The 22,648-nt window shown below is 32.8% G+C and overlaps 1 protein-coding gene across 1 annotated transcript in view; it reads right to left on the bottom strand.

Moving 5' to 3' along the window:
- The window catches only part of LOC129228006 (bromodomain-containing protein 8-like), a 112,429-nt gene that overhangs the window by 37,864 nt on the left and 51,917 nt on the right, over positions 1-22,648 (bottom strand). The window contains exons 12-16 of the mRNA XM_054862636.1: positions 11,813-12,108; positions 10,720-10,911; positions 5,761-5,905; positions 4,576-4,760; positions 3,541-3,649 (exon numbers count right to left, since the gene is read on the bottom strand). Of these exons, the coding sequence (XP_054718611.1) occupies positions 3,541-3,649; positions 4,576-4,760; positions 5,761-5,905; positions 10,720-10,911; positions 11,813-12,108 (927 nt within the window). The remainder of the gene's footprint in view (positions 1-3,540; positions 3,650-4,575; positions 4,761-5,760; positions 5,906-10,719; positions 10,912-11,812; positions 12,109-22,648) is intronic.

Here is a 22,648-nt window from a genome sequence, read left to right as displayed (position 1 = left end):
TTCGAAAAATCGGATTCCCATAGCGGATCGCAATTCTCAAAGTGTTCATCAAAAGTATAAAAACGGCTTGTAAAAGAAATATTTTTGATAAAATTATTTTAAAATTGCATTTTAGAGTCCTATGATAACATATCATTAATATTTGGGAACACAGTTGACCCCCCCCCCCAAAAAAAAAAATAATAATAATAAAATAAAATAAACCATCTATTCAGCATTTTAATTTCTGACTCATTACAGAAAATGGAATTTTGCTTTAAAAACTTGAAATGAGAGTTCTAACAGAAATAAAGAGACTTTTCATTTATTTGAATCCTAATAAAGCAAAGTTAGCTTGAAAAAAGAACAAAATATGATTCTCATATCGGATGTTAAAAGATTGCATTTTTCAAAATGTAGACAGCTAAAGAAAAAAAAACGGTAATTAAAAGAGTTTATTTAAAGTTAATCATCCTTGTTAGCATCGAAAAATCAAAACCCATATTATTTTCTCCCAAAATAACAATTAAACATCGCACTGCACCGTAAAAACGCAAATATTGACAAGCCGACAAAATGATGAGAATATTTTCTAATCAAGTCATTATAAAGGTTCAACGCCAGACACTAAGTGGTGAAAGTTTTGAAGTTGGTAACCCTATCTGAAGCGATCATATTTTTTCCTCACCCTTAAGTATCCCTTTGCAGTTCTAAGTTCATTTCGCAGATATATATTATTATTGTTTATTAAATCATGAGCGGAGAAAAGTGCTTACCAATGCCTTTTCAGAAAAGTTTACAACAACACCGCTGCTAATTAGCTGTGATAAAACAAACAACCATTATATTTATTTGGCAGTAGCAATTACGAGGGCTATCCAGAAAGTAGATTACGTTTTCGTCTGTGTCCGCTAGGGGCGGGGCTAGCGCGGCCATCTTGGGGTCAAAGCGTTGCGCAGCTCAGTCTGCATCTAGCCGTGCTAGTGAGAGGTTCGTGCTGTGTTCGTTCAGATACTGTGACGGTTTGAAATGTCTGCGTTAATTGAAAATCCCGCGAGCTGTGAGGTGCGCGCAGTAATAAGGTTTCTGACTGCAAAAAACTGTAAACCGATAGAAATCTATCGGCAGCTTTGTGAAGTGTATGGGGACAACATTATCACTGAAGGTGGAGTGCGTCAGTGGGTCATAAGATTTAAAAATGGCCGAACCAATGTTCACGACGAAGATCGAAGTGGGAGACCCAGCATAGTGAACGCCGAACTTCTCGAAAAAGTCGATGCTAAAGTCCGGGAAAATCGAAATTTCACAATAACGGAACTTTCTTTAAGTTTTCCACAAATTTCGCGAAGTTTGGTGCACGAAATCATCAGCGAAAAGCTTGGTTACCACAAGTTTTGTGCAAGATGGATTCCAAAAATCTTGACAGAGGACCACAAAAATCAGCGAATGGCTGCAGCGTTGAACTTTTTGGACGCTTACCATAAGGATGGTGACTTTTTACTCGATCGCATCGTTACTGGTGACGAAACATGGGTGAAACACGTGAACTGTGAAACGAAATTGCAATCAATGCAGTGGGGGCACACAAGTTCTCCCCAAAAACCCAAGAAATGCATGCAAACAATGTCGGCAAGGAAGATCATGGCGACTGTTTTTTGGGACAGAAAAGGTGTGATTTTGGTGGACTTCCTGGAAAGAGGCACTACAATAAACTCTCAAAGGTATTGCCAAACTCTCCAAAAACTCAGAAGAGCAATTCAAAACAAGCGCAGAGGAATGTTGAGCTCTAAGATCTTGTTGTTTCACGACAACGCCCGGCCCCACACGGCAAATGTCACTCGTAAAGTTCTTGAATCTTTTAAGTGGGAGTTGTTTCCTCATCCACCGTACAGTCCCGACCTGGCACCGAGCGACTTCCACCTATTCCCAGCAATGAAGAAGTGGCTGGCTATGCAGCGTTTTGATGACGACGCACAGCTGCAAGAAGAGGTAACGGAGTGGTTGAAGGCGCAGGCGGCCGAATTTTTCGACGAAGGAATTTCCAAGCTCGTACATCGCTACGATAAATGCCTTAATTTGTATGGTGACTATGTCGAAAAGTAGTATTTGAGTGTGGCTTTCATCTGTATATAATAAAAAAATTTTCCTATACTTTGTTTATTTTTTATTCCAAAACGTAATCTACTTTCTGGATAGCCCTCGTATTTATCGCTTGCAGGAGCATCGCAAGAGTGCTGATTTTTTTTTTTTTTTCAAAATTAGCCGATTTTGTATAAGCTGATCCCTCTAATTTGACTTTAAAAAAGGTTCCAAAAATTATCGGTTTATACACAGAAATATGCGTTATTTTGCTTTCAGATTTGCTCTTTCAATAAACAATTTGTGACAGATCTGATCTTGTTTATCAGAAATTTGTGAAGGGTCCGTTTTGTTTGATCTGGATTTTGTGAAAGATCCGTTTTGTTTGATCGGGATTTTGCGAAAGGTCCGTTTTTTTGATCGGGATTTTGTGAAAGGTCCGTTTTGGTTGATCGGATTTTTGTGAAGGGTTCGTTAACGGACCCAAATATCCTCTGGCCAGACCCCTGAAAACTCTTCAAAATAGTCACAATAGTCGCTTTTTTAGTCTGCAGTGGCAGCCCTGTAAAGGTCCACTACATGGAGGCCCCCCTGATATCTTTATCAGGTCCTAATTTTATGTACAGTAAACTCCCGATTATTTGCAGGTGGTTTATCCGTGAGGTGGAATATCTGCGACCTTTCTCACGTTTAAAAAAACAAAAAGTTTACTTTTTTTAGCAATGATTAACTGAATGTAGATAAAAGCACACATTTTAAATTAACAAGTGAAAAATCTGTTTCAATACATTCCTATTCTTTTCTTTCCTTCCCTTTCAATTACATCAAACCTTCCACAGTCACCAAAATCTGACTTCTTTGAAAACTGATTTTAAAATCTACACTACTTACTACTTTAAATCTACACTACTAACAAATTTTAGATCTACACGATTTATGAGCAAAATCGAGTGTACGAGCCTGTCCTTTTCAAAAAAAAAAAAAAAAAACCCTCTGTCTCCTAGCATTTTTGGTGCAATCTAGTTTGATTTGTTTTAGATAATATACTAGCACCATTTGGTTGCGTATGTGTACAATCCATTTGCAATAACGAACGATCTTTTTTTAGCTTATAAATACATTTTGTACACTTTATTATCACTTTAGCTATAGTTTGAATGCATATGAGTGTTATTGATCTTCCTAAAGCTATTGCACACCTAATATAGATTTTTATTTACTTTGCCGATCATCCGCAAATTCGGTTATCTGCAGTTGTTATCATGCTATCCTATTTCAGGAATAATCGGGGGGTTTACTGTAGTTCTATTTATTATTAAAGGGCTTTCGAAAATTCATTGAGACGAACCTAAAAATTTTAAAATCTGCCACTGAAAAGACCTAATATTTTCAGTGAATCATTGGTGAAAGTGGACATTTACCAGGTTTAGAACTTTCAAGTTAACACATAAATCATATTCAAAAGAATAATTAAGCAGAAACCTGAAGATGGAGAAGTAGTACTAGGCTTCGCTTGCTTCCTTAAAGGAGTACTAAAAAAGTTTTTTTCCACTGGGGACTCCAGCGTTGTAGCACGACTATCTTCAGAATCCTGAAATGTCAATTTGAAAAAACCTTTTACAATCATGAAAGTTAATTTATAGAAGAACATTGTGAGAGGTTGCTAGATTATAAATATATTCTTAAAATACAATTTACATTTTTTAAACGTGCATGAGTGAAGCAGGCATGACATTGCCAGAAAGGGAAGAAAAAGAAAATTCATGCAAAACAGAAAACTGAAAATATTAAAAACAATGTGCCTCCAAAACGACTAAAGACTTGAGTTTTAAATCTCTTTGATATTCTTACAGGTAACAAAATCCATAGAAAGAGAGTGGAAGAAAAAGTGGGAGTAAAAAAAGGCATTTCTTTCTTTAATCATCTATCTTCTATTTTCATTAATGTTTGTTTGCAAAATATTTATTAAATCGTATGTAGCATATTACAGCATGTACAAATGTTAAGGGAAGGAGAAAACTTTATTGCTGGAAACATCATCTTTTGGTATAACTTGTAGGACAAATAGGAACCATTTTACTGTGGTATCAGGATGAATCAAGGACTTGGATTAGGTACACTCAGGCGTACATAGTACCCCCGCAACACACAGTGATATCTGTGAAACTTCATTTCACTGATATCACTGCCCTCCACTTTACGCGGAAAAGAAATTGCCCATTTCAAGGCAAAGAAATATTTTTAAAATGATTTTGCCTGGCGACTAAAAAAGATACAAAATCAGTTTCCTTTTAGAAGCACAATAAAGCAACATTTAAAGGAAAACATAGGAGAATAACTTTCTGAAAAAATTTCACACAGAAACACTATGAACTATAGTAATGCATACATTAACAAAAATACTTAGTATTGGTTCAGTTATTTCAAAGAACATGCAACACTATTTGTTAAGTAATTACACTAATTAATTTAAACAAAAGGCTGAAGTCTACAAATGCTAAAAAAGTAAACATTTACCTCATTCAGTTTTTTTACATCTTCTATTTTACCATCGTCCTTTATTCGAGGCATATAGCATAGCGTATTAGCAGCTTGGTAACCAACTGAATTTTCTTCTGTACTTTCAGAAAACTCATACTGATCTTTCGGATCTGGCTTCACGGGAAGTGCTTTCAGGTTACTTTTACCTCTCCCTTTTTTGGCTGAAATATTGATCCATTCTTCAGTTACTTAAGCACTCAAACTATCTAAAGAATACTGCAAATGGACATGTACTATTTTAGGTTCTGTATTTTAAATTTGGATAAGTTAAGATTAGAATGAATTTACAGAAGAAATAGTTTTCCTTTTAGCTTAAACTTCTTTGAGATTATCTTTGGCCTTTTCCAAAAAAGAGAGGATTTATAATTGTTAATTATTGTTCATTTTAAATAGGGGATGGCTTTGAAATCGGGAAGATTTGAGTTTTAATTCCTTCATTGGGAAGATTCTAATAGAACTTAACATTGAATTATGTTCAGTTCATCCATTTTTTTGAGCAATCACGATTGCTTATTGCTTCCATTTGACTGTTTTGGCGTGCCATCATTTTATTTTCCCGCCAGCAGCATCATCGTCGAGCGGCTCCTAATGATGCTGCTCCTATAGCGAAAGCCGTCTCCAGGTTGCGTCAATATCCTACACTTACACGCATACATACACGGACATACACACACACAAACACACATCTACACACACAAACACATATGCATACATACAGACACCTTCACATACACAAACACCTACACAGAACTGCCCACACAGTCATGCCTGCACACAGACACAAACACATATGCCTACACACACATACACATCCCCCCCCACACACAAACACTCATACACACAACTACCCACACACTCATGCCTGCACACAGACACTAACACACATGCCTACACACACATACCCTTCACACACATATAAACACACACGCCTACATACACACACACACTCGTGATTGTGAAAAACATAATTTGAATTCCAGATGTCAAAATTCAAATTAATTTTTTTTTTTGTATGAAAAAAACAATAAAACTTTAAAGCTTGAAAGTTGGATGACTTTTGGTAGATAGTTGGAAACAAATAGTTGGAATACATGACATTGAATACCAAATAAAATACATAAAAATATGTTTTTCTAAGATATAACAAAACAGTTGATAAACCTCTTCTTCCTGATCGTCTAGCAGAAGGGGTTGTTTCATCTTCACTCAGCTCCTTTTTATCTTTAGTTGGAGTTGTCTTTTCAAAGAGTCTTGGTTTTTTGGCAGCAGGAGATTTAGCTTCTACCTTAACAGTGACTTTTGTTTCCTGAATTAAAACAGTAAAATTTGAATATTTGAAAAGTGATATTTTGTAATAATTGCTTTCATAGTCATACATGTGATTGGTCAAAAAAAAAAAAAAAAAAGGAAACAGGGTGACAAACAAACTCAACAGTCAACACAAACTCAAATTCCTTGAGATTTTCGATATTTCCAGGGGAAAACTGTTGAAATTCCAGATATCACGCAATGTATTTTGGTTTTGAAACATAATTAAACCACTAGAATATAACAGTTGTCCCTTAACATCTGCTATTGTTTTTTTTTTTAGACTACTAATTACTTCCTAAACAGTCAACAATATAAAGCATGACCAGCAAAAATACAGTTATTTTTTTACAAGCATGTTCTGTTTTTCTCTGAAGTCTTCCTTATAACTTAAAAGAAAAAAAACAACATTTGTGAATTTGAAGATTGAAATTTACAGATTTCTACCAGTTAATGAAAAATCACATGCATGAGTCTACAGGGTTCATACTTTTTTAAAAGTAAAAATTAAGGACTTTTAAGGACTCAGAGAATAGCTGTTAGGACTCAATGGAAATGATTAGATAACTGTAGGTACACCATTTCAAAGTTTTCAGTTAGTGGGAGGGGGGGAGGTGTCAAAGTACATGATACATTTTATATATACCCAAACACAAATGCATAACATTGTTTCCAAATTGCAGGGAGAGGTGTAATTGACTGCGATGCCACATTATTAGTGAATTATGTTTTAAAATTTCATGCACCACAGGGATCAGAGTGGTCAGAGAGCAAAAAAAAAAAAAAAAAAAAATCTTAAAACCATTCAGAAAAGGGATTAGATCAAAATAGCTTCTAGAGTCAGTAAAATTTCAAAATTCAACAAAAAAATGGCAAATTTACCAGTTTAAAAAAAAAAAACGAAATTTTTTCCCTATTAATTATGTTTGCAATAATTAGGTAGTAATAAATACATATGTACACAAGGACGGATACAAGTGAGAGGCAATGGGGGAGATCACCCTTACCTTGAGGGGCCCTGTACCTGACAAGTTTTCCAAATTGAAGTTCATAAAAGCTTATAAAAGGCAATTTAAGACCGCCTTAAAAACTATATAATAAAATATTTACTTGGCTTTTTAGTTTTGCTGCGTTGCACATCTGTGGGCTCTTGGTGTGGTCTTTTCAATATTTTTTCACTTTTACTATTATTATATATATATATATATATATATATATATATATATATATATATATATATATATATATATATATATATATATATATATCTATATATATATATATATATATTAGGGTGGTCCTTTTTTTTTGAAGTTGTAGATATTTTACATGACGCCCCCTCAATTTGTTTCATTATACAAATAGATGATCCATGCAAAATTTTAAGTCAATCCATGAATATTAACACGTGCCCCTAGGGTCCCCTTTTTTGAGGTTTGAAGAAAAAATTGCGGATTTTCTCATTTTTTATGTAAAAATATTCCTAGGTTTCATATTTAAAGTAATTTTGAACATCAATAGATGTTGCTACTTCTAGAGACTAACCATTCTCTCACTTTCATTCTGTAAAATTTTACATATTACATAGGGTACAAGTACACCAATGGCCTTGGAACAGGCATACTGCTATTCGCGCTCGTTTCAAACCAAGCGGCAGGGGAACATTTCTTTCCACCAAGATGGACACAAGGAATTCTAAAGGCCATCAATGAATGGCCTAGGCCATTTATGAATGATTTTTGACAACAACAAATTGCCTCCTCCAGGCTTTGGGTGTGTTGATTTAGAAAATTTTCTGTGTATGTAATAGGTGTGGCAAATAGGGTCACTAGGTTTCCATGCTATAAATATAAGTAATGACAATTATATTTAAACTCGCTGTTCTTTAGTTATATACTTAAATGCTTACACATTCTTATAATTTAAATTTTGAAAAATCCTCGATTATCCTGCCGTAAAAATAAATTCTATTTTCCATATCTAAAATATAAGTAAAAAAAATTCCAGATCGGAATAATGTGAAAATCTATACTGTTTAAAGTATAGTCTTTAACTGTTTAAAGTAAAGTATACTTATACTGTTTAAAGTAAAGTATATGTCTTCTATTTCAGTACATAGTCCTTTATTATCATCAAATTCCTCCTGCATTTCACAAGATTTAGAAACCGAAATGGGTATCTATCCTAATATGTTGAATCGTTTTTTCTATATCTGGTCTACCACAACGTAAAAAAGCTTGACAATGATTGAGATCTGCTCGCATTTCATCAATGTTAAACAAATGCCATATTAGGGACTAAGATGCTGCTCATTTATTAACAGCCTATGTAGATGCAGTAAATTTAAATCCAAATAACCTTATGATCAATCGTACATCCCTTAAGAGAGCAATAGAAAATCTTCAAGAGGTAAAATCAGATTTCATGAATTTAAATTTAGGTTTTTTTTTATTCCCTGGGATACAAAGCTACATCCAGATGTAACTGGAAAAAAAACGCCCGATAGACTTACTATGATAGCTTAAGGTTCCAATGTTGAACAGCTACTCAGAATTTCTGAGATATTTCTTCAGTTGTATATGATATCTTAGATGATTGCTCTTTATTGCTAACTGTTCAAACTGTAGTGTTTTATACAGCGGCTTACAATACCGGCCGTATAAATTGTGCATGTAATTTTTTAGAGCAAAAGCTGAACGGTAATATATTGCATTTGTATTGCTATCATCATGCACTTGATTTCAGATTTTCTTTAAAGAAGTTTTTGCCTTTCTTAGTTCTAAACTCGATATTCCATTATTTAAGCGCTTAAAAATTCAAAAATTACACATACCACTCGAATTCTAAAAGAAGAATTTGATGACATATTATTGTCCATAGAAAGCGGAATTAAGAAATATTACAGAGAATTCTCATAACGTGTAATAATATTTCTTGGTGAAGTCCTCGCTCCTACAGGGATATGTTTTCGGCAACCTGGAGCTTATCTGTGAGCCAGATGGGTGGCAAAAGGAATTTATTGTTTGAATATTTATATATTTAGGAAACAATTTGAATTGACCTTACATGAAGAGAATGCCCGTAAATGCTGTTTTACAGTTAAATGTTGTATGAAGATATAGTTTTTCGCAGCAACCCTTTTGAGGCCTTTTAAATAGTAATAAAGTCTAGTGTCTAAAAAACCTGCAGCGTACAAAATGATGACAAACATGCAGCAGAAGCAGTAATTGAAAAATTCATAAATCACTTATGGTACTTAGGGGATGAACTAGTAACTTTGTCCGTATTGAATGAAGGAATTTACTCTTTGAAGATAGGAAAAGACAACTTCAAAAAAATGCTTGATGAATAGGAAGACGTGTCTGATGACTGTATAAAATTTTTTAAATAACAGCAGATGATTTGGAATACTTTCTTAGTGAAGATCTTCTTCTTTATAGAATCAATTACAAGTCAATAAAAGTGTTTGATATGTTACAAACACCAAAAGATGTTTTCCTATTTGATCCTGATTTATGGCAAAATGAAGGAAGCTATTTAAAGGGAAGAAATATCGTTAAAATGCTGAAAGTTGTGAATGATACAACTGAAAGAGAAGCACAATTAATCGAAGAATTTCATAATCAATTTACCAAATATGAGTCACAAAAGCAATTTAGTATTTTACAGACACTCCAAGACTATTAGAAAAAAAATGCACACGATTGAGATACACTGAGAAAAGCGTACGATTAATGTAAAGTTTCTAAAGCAATATTTCATTCTTATTCAGTGTAAAATCTTTAGACGATATAAAGTAATTAAAAAGATTAATTTTAGTGCTAGCTCGCTGTAAAAATATTTTGCAAACATAGGAGAAACAATGTGCGGGGTCTGAAGTAAAAACGAAGATTTGTGGGAAAATTATCAAAAGTGTTAAAGTTCAACCTCCTAGAGACACGTGTTATTATTGACCGATCGAGTTCAAATTTTGTACCGATTACTTTTTATTATAGTGTCACAAAACTAGGGGGCGTCACTTGTTGAATTCCAAAAAAAAAAAAATTTTCACATATAAATCAGGACCACCCTAATATATATTAATATACACATCATAATAACCACTTTAAAAAAACTTCATAATACTATTTCAGGATCAAAAGAACTTGAAAATACTTCATTTAATCATGAAATTCCAAAAAATTCTACAGGCTGTAAAGCCTAAATCATTCTAATGATTCACCATAAATATTTTGAACACTTTCTTAAATACATAAAAAAAGTATCCATGAAAAGTTTCAATAAAATCCGAGCTTGCGGCAGCTAGACCATATGACTTTTATTGACTTTTGCATTTTTTCTAAAATAAATTTAAGAAATAAAAATATTATTCAAATAATGAATAAAATAAGCAGATACAAAGTAGTACATGGTAAAAAAACCTTTCAACATTAAAAATTATTGAAACATTTGCAAGAAACAAAAAGATTGAAATTTCAAACAAGACATGCAATTTTCGGCGGAAAACGTTTTTAACATCGCTGGCATGTTTCCCAAACATATTTTTTCGGCAGATATCGCAGAAGATGAAGTTTTGAGAGGGAGAAATAGAAAAATCAAGAAAACGTGTATCAAACTTAATCTAGTTTTTAAAAAAATAAGGAAAATTCCAGAAAACTAAGGACTTTTTAAGGGTTTTTTTAGGGACCTTAATTTTGCTTGATGAAATTAAGGATTTCTTAAGGGTTTTTTAAAGGAAGTACAAACTCTGGTCTAATTTTATATCATACAAACACATAAAACTAATGACATATTAAAAACATTAAACATTACTGGGATTGATTGGGGGGGAGATGTGTCCATACATGCTGAGGTTTCAACCAAAGGCTCATTAGACACCTTCTTGGCTGTTTGTGCAGGAGAAATAAGGGCAATAGTTTCACTTATACTTTCCAGTGGATCTTCATCGGCCGAAATGCTTTTCCGAGATGGCATTCGACTTTTGTAAAACTTTCTGCTGGTTTGCTGAAATACAAGATGTTGAAAATCATTAGTTTCAATTCTTACTTTTTCAATTGAAAATTCAAACTTTATCTGGATGCACATGTTATAGAATGAAAGTTTTTTGATGCACCAGTTGGGTGCAAAAAGGGCGAAAAATAAATAAACTAATTACATTTCCCTACATTACTCTACTAAAAAAACAAAAATAAAATAAGTTTTATATGCAACAGTAAAAGGTTAATGCAAATAATTACAGTAAACTCCGAATTATCTGTGGAGGGCTTATCCACGGTCTTTCACACTTAAAAAAAAATAATTCAGGGGATGATTACCTGAATGTAGATAAATGTCCCATTTTAACTGAACAAATGCAAAATCTATTTGTAGACATCCTTCTTTCTTTTGCCCACTGCTTTCCAATTGTAGATATTCCATTATACTTTCTAAGGTTTGATTGAATATATACCTGACTGGTTAAAACCTGATTTTTAGATCTTCATAACTTAAGCACATAAACAAGTGACCAGACCAGTTTTGTTTGAAATAATTCTCCTTCCATATACAATTTCGGTGCAACCCTAGTTTGATCTGTTTCAGTTAATCTGTTGGCAAGATTTGCTCTTGCATGAGTAATCAGTTTGCAATAATTAGTAATCCTTTTTTTTAGTTTTGCGTATATTTCTTACATATAATATTGTTGTTTTTAGCTATAATTTAAATGCATGTGAGTGCTATTGATTTTTTTAAGCAATTGCATATACTAGTGTTGTTTTTTATCTATTTTACAGGTTACCTACAAAATCTGCTTATCCACGGTTCCCGTGCCATCCTATTACACGGATAATAGAGAGTTCACTATGGCAATTATTTGATTAACAGTAAGTCTTAACAAATATTTATATGAAGATAGCTGAAATCATACCCCGCGATCTTCTTCCAATTCTACACTTTTTTCAGCAAGATCGGCACAAATATTCGAAATGGAGTTATCACAAGTATCTATATCTATCTTTTTGGGAAGATCATCATCACAGAGGAGCAATTCTGAAGTTTCCTTGAGATCAACAGATGCAAAAATATTATCCTCTTCTCTGACTTCGATGGATGACACCAGTTTTTCAACTGATATGTCAGAATCTTCTGACATACACTTTTCAATTCTTATGCTGTTTTTTAATGTAGGGGATGTACTTTGCAAGGACTCATTGCTTTGAAAGCCTGAAATACATGAAAAATTTAAATAAGTCTCTGTTTTTGATATAAGAATTTTTCAAACACAAGCATTTTAAAAATCAAATATAATAGACTATAACTAGACCAAAACTTGATGCTTCAGCTATTATCATATTTTGAGAGCGATCCCACTTACCCGAAGTGGTCATAACGAGATTTTTTTCACCAGTGAAGAATTTTAAACATAATGGGAATTAGTCGCCCACAACACGGAAATTTTCGGAAAGGAATTGTGGTGTGTAAATATTGGCTTTGTTATTGGCTACTAAAAATTATTTTTTCGAGAATGGACCTTCATCCCATCACCAGTCTTGCATAATATAGACGAACGCGCGAACGGTGTTCGCAGAAAATTTTTGGCTCTGCATAAATTTTTTTTCAAACTGCTAACGTTGATATAAAAAAAAAAAAATTTTAAAGGGATTTTTTAAGAAAATCCTAGAGTTTCTTTCTGTTAAAGCCTTTCTCCAAAAGAGCCTTTTAAAGCACATGTGTAAAAAAAAATGGTTTTGGTAGTTTTCTTCAGTTGGTGAGAAATAAGCAAACTGCAGTCGAGCCTCCATATATCGAACTTCCACATATCGAAATTTTCTATATATCGAAATCCCAGCAAATTTCTATGTTCATTACATAGAAAAATTGTTTCTATATATCGAAAAAATCTCTATATATCGAAAAAAAATTTCGAGACATTCGTAGATTTGTTTTTCCACTTTAGATTGTTTGTCTCATTGAAAAATGAAGGTTACGGGAGAAAATTATGTTTACTAAAGGTTGCTAAGAAACTCATAAGAAATCATGGTTTGAGGGGTGTGTAGATATAGATCGTTGTTCCGTTCTGGAGTTCTTAAATTCCCTCAAGTTTATTTCAAACCTTAGTTGTAACCAGTAACACTGTAAAATCAGTTTCAAGTTATCCTTTTTGTCTGTTGATTATCTTTCTTAGTCTTTTTAGCTTCAGTAAAATCATTCAAGTTAAGTAGATTGATTTTTTACTTTTCTCTCGCTTACATTGTCAAAACGAAAATCCCCTCTTGTTGCGAATCAAGTTGAACTGCCGAAGAATGAAGGTGTATGAAGGCGCAAAAATGTAATTTCTGTTAATTTTCCAATTATTAACTTTCGTTTAATCCGATGCTCGTATAAATTAGAAACTGGGTTTCATGCACGAAAATTAGCATTAATTTTAATGTTTTAAGAGATTTTTATGATAATATAAGATTGTTTCTATATATCGAAATTTCTATATATCGAATTTTTTTCCCGGAAATTTGCTACTTCGATATATGGAGGTCCGACTGTATATGCTATTGCAAAAATAAATAAATAAATAAATGAATGATTTAAAGCCTTTTTTTTTTTTGTCTCTTTCATATTTGAATATAAAATAAATTTAATTTTCTATTCAAGGGTGAGTTGAACAAAATAATTATTTGCAGAAAATTTTCCAGTTAGGATTTGTGCTCGCAGAAAGCTTTTCATTTTATCTAAGTCTGCCCATCACTGAGAGCGGAAGTTGTGGTTGAAATATAATGACATCGAAGAGCGCTGTTTCATCTTGTAAAGATAGAAAGAAAAAGAGAAAGTTTCTGACAATTAAAGAAAAGCTTAAGATTATGTGCTTGAACAACTATAAAATGCGTCGAAGGTAGCAAGACACTTCGGTATGAGTGAATCTTCCATATGTACAATTAAAAGTCAAGAAAACGAAATCCGTAAAAGTTCACCGAGTAATATCTAAGCAAAATGAAAAAATTATGAAAATGGAAGTTTTTCTTGTATTATGAAGATGGGTGTTGCCATAGATGGAAATGTTATAAAAAAACTAGTGAAGCAACTGTATTGTGTATTCAAAAATATATAAGAATAAGGCTTTGGTCACACAGCATAAATCATCATCATCTTCACTTTTTGAAGTTACAAATATCATCACTGGATCTACTGTACAGTAAAACTATAGAACATTTGTTTTTCTTACTACATACTGTACAAATCATACTAGTTTATTTTATGTCTTTCTTTCTCATTGAAAATTGATTTTGTGCATCATAGCAGTATTTTATGTTGAATAAAACAGGTTTTTAAAATTTAAATACAAATAAAAAATCAGTTTTTTATGTAAGAAACATTAATGCATAGTTAATAAATGGTTTTCAACAGTTTGAGGTGGTGTTTGCAAATGTCTAAAGTAATTGGGTATGTTTCTTAAAAGTTTTTACTCAAACCCTTTTCCACAACACGAATTTTCGATTTAGGGGGATGGTCTTGGAAGGCATCCCTTGCTAAGCTGGGATTTAACTGTATACTTAGGCAATGTGCATTAGATCTTTTTTATCAAGTTAAAAAGAAATGAAGAACCTAAATCTTCTTTAGAATTAAAAAGCAGAAAAAAAACTTGATTCATAGCAGTATTTTATGTTGAATAAAACAGGTTTTTAAAATTTAAATACAAATAAAAAATCAGTTTTTTATGTAAGAAACATTAATGCATAGTTAATAAATGGTTTTTAACAGTTTGAGGTGGTGTTTGCAAATGTCTAAAGTAATTGGGTATGTTTCTTAAAAGTTTTTACTCAAACCCTTTTCCACAACACGAATTTTCGATTTAGGGGGATGGTCTTGGAAGGCATCCCTTGCTAAGCTGGGATTTAACTGTATACTTAGGCAATGTGCATTAGATCTTTTTTATCAAGTTAAAAAGAAATGAAGAACCTAAATCTTCTTTAGAATTAAAAAGCAGAAAAAAAACTTGATCTTTGAAACAATTAAAGCAGTGGTTTCCAATCTAAGGGGGACACCTCTTTTAAATACAGTCGGACCTCCATACATCGAAGTAGCTAATTGTCGGGAAAAAATTCGACATATAGAAATTTCGATGTATAGAAACTATCTTATTTTATCCTAAAAGTCTCCTAAAACATTAAAATTAAAACTAATTTACGTGTATGAAAGCCAATTTCTAATTGATACAAGCATCGGATAAAATAAAAGTTAGTAATTAAAAAAATAACAAATAACATTTTTGGGCCTTCATACATCTTCATTCTTCTTCAATTCAGCTTGATCCGCAACATTAGGGGATTTTCGTTTTGACAATGTAATTGAAAGAAAAGTAAAAAATCAATCTACTTAACTTAAATGATTTTTACTGCAGCTAAAATGACGAGGAATGATAATAAAGAGATAAAAGGGAGGACTTGAAACTGATTTTATAATGTTACTGGTTACAACTAAGATTTGAAATAAACTTCAGGAAATTTAAGAACTCCAGAACGAAACAACGACCTATTTACACACCCCTCAATCCCAGGTTCCTTATGAGTTTTGTAGCAACCTTTAGTGAACATAATTTTCTCCCCTAACTTTAATTTTTCATGAGACAAACAGTCTAAAGTGGAAAAAAAATCTACGAATGTCTCGAAATAAAATTCGATGTATAGAGATTTTTTCGATATATAGAAACAATTTTTCTATGTAATGAATATAGAAATTTGCTAGGATTTCGATATATAGAAAATTTCGATATGTGGAAGTTTGATATATGGAGGTTCGAATGTATATATATAAAAAGGTATATAGGAGGGTAAAGGGCATAAAGCTGTTACCAACATATCACACGAAGTTGGTGTCACATGACTTCCTTTTACGCCAGGGCCGGCTCTAGTAGTTTTGCCACCCTAGACGAGGTTGACAAGTGCCGTCCCCCCTCCATCGCTCTTTCTAAGGTAAGTTATTCAAATACAAATCGGTAATAAACAAAGAAATAAAATCCTAACTTATATCCCATCCTTAACACTATTTTCTGGGATCAAATACTTTCAGATAGACTGGTGTTACATTAAAAGTAATCCTGTAACTTCAAACTGTTACTTTTCTCCCATTTGTCATTTAAAACTAAATAAATAAAAACCTATCATTTTTTAAATCAACGGTGGGACAGGTTTCGAATCTCTAAACAAGTAGCAATCAGTGACATTGGAACTTTAAAACAAGGGGAGCAGGGGCTCATAGTGGGAAGTGTCTGGGATCCAAGAGGCAGTAGCAATGCCGCAACCAGAGAATAATTTTAGTGGGGAGGGGCACTTAACAAGATTTTCTCATTTGAAATGGACGTCAATCATTCCATCTCTCTCTCTTTCCCAGCAATTTTTTCAATCATATCTAATGTATACATTGTATATGGAGAGAATGGGGCATATTAAAATTTTTGGTTTTGGAAAGGGGTCGGTCAGTACTCGATGATGGAGCGCATAGAAAAAGAGGGGCACCGTGGCTCTCCCCGGGAAACATTTTTGAAATTCAAGTCCTAAAAACGAAGTTTTTGACAATCTATGATAATGTTAAAAGGGAGAAACGGTTTGAATACCCTCCCTGGAAATTTTTTGGAATTGATGTCATTGAAATCAGGGTTTATACTCTATTTGGATGAAAAAATTCCATGACTTTTCCAAGACTTTTTCATGACTTCAATGAAAATTTTCATGACCTCATTATACGAAGAAAATAGCATTTCTTAATCTCAAACTTGGTAATATTTGGAACTGAACATTAGCAAAACGTCTATATGAATGCCACAGCCTCATTGAGGAACTTACTCGTAATGGAAAAAATATAAGTACACTATTAAAAAACTAAACTATTCTTATTTGTCTTCATTATATAAATTTAAGTAAAGTAAAAATGCAATGAAGCGAATATGATGATGCTTAAATGTCTGATTTTTTTTAAAAAAACAGGCAAAATGATATTGAATGGGACAAAGGTTGAATGAGTCATCACTGAGTTTCAATAAATTTGCTTCAAAAGTTACCTTTTAGTGTCAACAGTGCCTTTAATTATCCACGTAACTTGACAGTATTTTGGTTCTTTAAAGTAAAGCCACATAGTTTAGTTCTCTCTCTCCATGTTTCTAAACCAGATCTTTTTTGAAAAAATCATTCAGTAATGAATCAATCTTCTGATTCAAAAGTATATTTGTTTTGTTTACAAATTTGCATATTTTCAAATGCATATAGATTAATAGCTTCAGAAATTTCAGAACACCTTTAATTCCCAACATTAAACGTAGCAGTGGGTCGCATGGTTTAGTTTTGCGTACCTTATGATGGGCACTACTGTTTTAGAGCATTAGAATTCCTCTTTTTCCGTATTCTATCGCCTGACTTAAGATCTTGATTTTCTAAAACATTCAACAAATTAAGATAAACTCTGATAAATTGAATAATAAAGTCCTTACGAGTGATGGAATCAAACTCGCATGCAACTGAATTGCTTTTTTTTTTTTTGAGTGGGCGTGGCAAAACTAAGAATGTGAAAATTTGCTACTACAGAATATGAAACATAAGAAGTGTTGAAAATAATGGAAAATTCAAAATAAGTGATGTCCAGGCAGTAAAATCACATCTCAAAAAATGGCAAGCGGCTGCGACAGAAGTGGATGCAATGAGATTTCAAAATTCAGATTTGATTTTTTGATCGTTCAATTTTCCACTTTTAATAGCTTTTATGTGCTATATTGTTAAATCACTCAAGATTTCTAATGCTCCTTTAGCTACTGTTCCTTTTTCTTTGTCCAGGACATTTTTCCATGACTTGAAATAAATTTCCATGACTTTCAATGAAAATTTCAATTTTCCATGACTTTTCCAGGTCTGAAATTCTGTTATTTTTTTTCATGACTTTCCAGGATTTCCATGGCCCGTACGAACCCTGTGAAATGCGATTACTTACCATAGTTGTGGCTGTTATGGAAAATGATATGACTCAGAGATTGTACTTGATCGATTTTTGGATTTGATTTATATCTCCTATACATCATATTGAAATTGAAGTTCTAAAAATGCAAATGTAGACATTCTTCAGTGATGTCAGAGAAAAAGGAGATACTAGGGCTCTCCACTGGAAACTTTTCAAAATTGAAGTCCTAGATAGCATTCTTCAATTATGGTATCGAAAGAGGTTCAGAGATTCCTTCCCCATAAATTTTTCGAAATTGTAGTACTAAAAATTCAATTTTCATTGTCCTTTTGGTGATATCAGCGAGATGAGTTTTAGAGGTTGTTAGAATACTTTCTTATTTTCTGAGAACTAGAGAAAGGGGAATAAATGAAAGAAGAGGGCGGAGAACCAACACGCCTGAAATGTGTTTAAATAAATGTTTGATGTTACATTTTTCAGATACATTTTAGTAAAAGTGCTTGATGGAAACCATAAAACATTCTTGATACTTTTTTCTACAATCATAAGTAAAAAGTAACACTTTTAATCGTAAAAAGTATATTAAAACATGTGTCCCAGAATCCCACAAACATTTTGTGGGGAAAATGGCATTAAATGGCTCTTTCTACCTGAAATAATGAGTGATTTTCTTGACTTAGGTTTCGAAATCCCGCGAAAAATATCCCTCAAGTTGATTTACTTCCTTCGAATATACATATATATATATATATATATATATATATATATATATATATATATATATATATTTAAAAAAACCCAAGGCAGCTATAAATCACCAGGAAAAGGGTTATAAGCATTTTCAAACCTAATGGAACATCAATATCAAGTCAGAAATTTATCGTTTACCAATGAGCTCAGTTTAAATTAACGTCAATGAAATCATTTTAAATCTGTTGCAATTTTTTCCTCAACTGTGAACAAACAAAATTCTTGCTTTTGCTTTGAGGTAAAAATTTCCCTTTTGCATATTTTTGGGCTTTTTTTTTTTTTTTTTGTACTGCCAGTGTAAGATAATCAAGGATTTTAGTTGCATTAATGGAGTGTTGCGTTTAATTCATACAAGACTTAAAGATTAACCATTCACAAAATTTAAGAATCATTATTTTTTTTTTTTTTTTGGAAGGGAAATTTCACAGTATATTTTTTCTTCTATTATTTGAGCCCAGTTATTTGAACACGCGTCACTTGACATAACTTTTATTTTCGAGGCAGACCGTGCAAAGCCGCTAATAGATAAATAAATCAAGTAATTTGCCGCCCTTAAAATTAAAGTGAGTTTGTAATTAAATTTCAAACTGGTTTTTGCACATCCAAACACTGATACACACTTTAAACTATCATTTTTAACATTAAAGTAGCACATCTCGTGGCATTGAAACATGTACTAATATTTTTCAGACTTTTAAATTACCTAATTTGCTGCCCCTGAGCTCTATATTTCTAGTTGAATTCTGAACTCTGTTTTGCATATTCAAACACTGGAACAAACTCTAAATTATTATTTTAACATTAAAGCTACATATCGTATGGCACTGAAACAGATATTAAAAGCTTTTTAAAAAAATTTGAAAAAAAATTCAATTTCAAAATTTGCCGCCTTTAAAATCTGCCGTCCCAGTCGGCCGTCTAGGTTGCCTGTCCTTGGAGCCGGGCCTGTTTTACGCCAATTTAATGACAATAGTGCCTTGGAGTAAGCAAAGAAACACTTTAAATATTTTTACCCCAAGTTTGTTGCGAACTGAAGCAAAAAAGCGTTTTATACAGATTAATTTTACCAATATTGGACATTTTAATGTGATTCAAGGGTTAATTCTCTAAATATCGTCAATTGTGGCCAAACTAAAACCAGATTTAAAAAAAAAAATGCCAAATTTGTTGCCAAGTTGGCGAAAATACTTGCCAATTAAAAACTTGGCGATATATCGGCAAGTGTTTGCCAAATTATAACACCAGTTGAGTTTGAATTGAAATAAATGAGTTTCGCTCTAGTAGCATGTAGAATGGGAAATGTTACAAAATGTCTTCATTCAGCAGTTCAATGGTGACAGTTGGCTATACATCTGTACAGATGTGAATAAGAGCATTATTTTTCCCCCATAAACTTTTCAAACGACTCAAAGAAAAAAAACAATTTTTATGGTAACAAGGATTTGTAATATACCCTTTCACATAACAAGTATTCGTTACATTCAAACAAAATTTGGGTTCTCTTGATTTTTTAGTTGTTTTGTTCTTGATATTTTAAATTACTTTTTTCTCTCACCAAATCGGCAAGTTTCGTCGCTGACTGGTATGCACTAGGGTGGAACGAAAAAAACAAAGTTTTTATTTTCGAATCGTAATAATGCGGAAAAGTTGCGATTGGTGAAGACTTACAAAACAAAACAAAGATTTTAAAAATCCCGCAACGAGCCTGAATATTTGTAAAAATGGAAAATTTCGTGTTTTCTTAGTGATTTTTAAAAAATTTTGTTTTATGTTTCTTTTTAAGGCTGTAAGACGGAAAAGTTACGATTGGTGAAACCTTCAGAAAAAAAAAAAATTGAAATCGAATAATACCTTCTGATCCAGAACCAAGCCTAAAAGATCGAAAAAGTTGAGAATTTCAGGATTTTTCCGAATTTTTAACATTTTTTGATCAATGTACTTTTTCAGGCTACAGAACGGAGAAGTTACGTTTAGTAAAGACTTCAAAGCGAAAAAAAAATATCTTTTTGAAATAAAACAATATCTTCCGATCGCGCAACGAACCTACATGTTTGAAAAAATGTAAACTTTAAGCCCTTTTTCAGCTTTTTTTTTCTTTTAGTTTAACGATCCTCATAAGTTCGGTATGAAATACTAATGGAAGAACGTTTGTTTATAAAACAAATATGGTATTTTAGTACTAGAGCCTGCCTGTAAATTGTCCACATGGCCCTTTAATCCCGCGATACTCATATTTGTTTATGCCGCTTAGTACAGTGTATGCATCTAATACGCCCCATTAGCGAAATAAAGAACCGCAAAAATTTCACAGACGGTGCCATTCATGTTTACAGAACAACTCAAACCTGTCGATACTTACCTGACAATCTAAAACAAGTAATTTACCCTGTCATTGAAAGAAACTCTTTCTTTGCACATCCCGAAAACTTATTAATGGCAATGGTGTTTGATGAAAGGAGGCACATAAGAGAACTTTAAAAACGTCTTAAAAGCCAGAGAATCTGTTTCTAAAGGCAAAAGCATTAGAAACTTTGTCATTCCATCTCTAAATTTCGAAGCAGAAGGTTACACAGAGATTATTAATTGGAACACGACAAACCTATCTTCTCCAGCTTTTCTTCGAAAAGTTCCTAACAAAGACATTGAAAATCTTATTGCAACAGGCCCTATACCCGACTGTGATATAAAACTATTCCCCTGCCATACGCAAGCTGTCGAAAGATGTGTGAAGCTAGTGACGGAGGCTTAAAGTGTGTGGATTTAAATCAAGAGATGGCTACTTAAGAGCAACATTGAAATCCAGATCAATTATGCCCGAATTTTCCTAAAAATCTGATTATAAATTAGCTTCAACAACTAACACTTAAAACAATAAGACTTGTATACTGTATTGTAAATTTGGTAAATATTTTATAACGTTTTATTATTTGAAAATGTTTCATTGTTGTAAAGAATGGTAGTTTTGCATAGTCAAGAAATAAATTAATGTTTATGTGTAATAAAGGGTTTTTAAAAAGGCTTTTCCCTGTAACACCGGGGGAAAAAAACAACAAGAAGAATTTTATTTTTAATCACTAAGAAAAGATGAAATTCTCCCTTTTTTTACTTTTCATGCTTGTTCCTGGATCAGAAGGTATTATTTGATTTCAATATGTTTTTCTAAATTTCTGAAGGCTTCACCAATCGTAACTTTTCCGTCTTAGAGTATTAAAAAGAAACGTTGGAGAAAATTTTTTAAAAAATCTCTAAGAACACATGAAATTTTCCATTTTTTCAAATTTTTAGGCTCGTTGCGGGATTGGAAGATATTATCCGATTTTAAAAATTTTTGTTTTGTTTTGTAAGTCTTCACCAATCGCAACTTTTCTGCACTATTACAATTCGAAAATAAAAACTTTGTTTTTTTCGTTCCACCCTAGTATGCACCCTATGTAGACAACCTTGTTACCTTGACAACGGCTGCAATTCGGTTCACTTAGCTTTTGCTCCAGTCAGGGCTGGATTTGGAAGAGTGGAGGCCCTGGGGTAATGAAGGAGTGGAGGCCCCTAATCAGGGTTCGAAAAGATCATCATATTTTCGAAAATACCCTATACTTTGATATATATCCGAATATTTTGATATATATGTATATATCCGATATTTTCGACCTGTGAAAGTTCGGATATTTTGTAAAATTTTTTTATTGTGGGGGCCCCTTTGTTGTGTTAGCCCCGGGGCTGTAGCCCCGCCTACCCTCCCCTAAACCCGGCCCTGGCTCCAGTGCCAAGTTAGACTGGAATAAATTATAGTGATTTTGAATGAAGTTCTGGAGAAGTTGCATGTTAAAACTACCATGTAATAAATCTCATATTCAAAGAAAAAAAAAACTGATGTATTCCTAATTGCGGCAAGTAAATAATTAGAAACTAATGGTTTCATTTCATTTCTTATTTCCTAGCAAGGAATCTTTTTAAAAATATATTCAATTGCATGGAAAAAACGATGGACAGCATATGAGGGGGGACCCAAAAGAAACCGGACTAATGGTGCCATGCCAATCCTAGATGTAGTAGAGTGTTCTCCAGCTAGATGGCTCAA

Source organism: Uloborus diversus, chromosome 1, assembly GCF_026930045.1.
Source record: "Uloborus diversus isolate 005 chromosome 1, Udiv.v.3.1, whole genome shotgun sequence".
In the NCBI taxonomy this organism is placed as follows: domain Eukaryota; kingdom Metazoa; phylum Arthropoda; class Arachnida; order Araneae; family Uloboridae; genus Uloborus; species Uloborus diversus.
The sequence above is the reverse complement of the archived record's forward strand: the minus strand, read 5'-3'. Positions and strand labels throughout refer to the sequence as shown.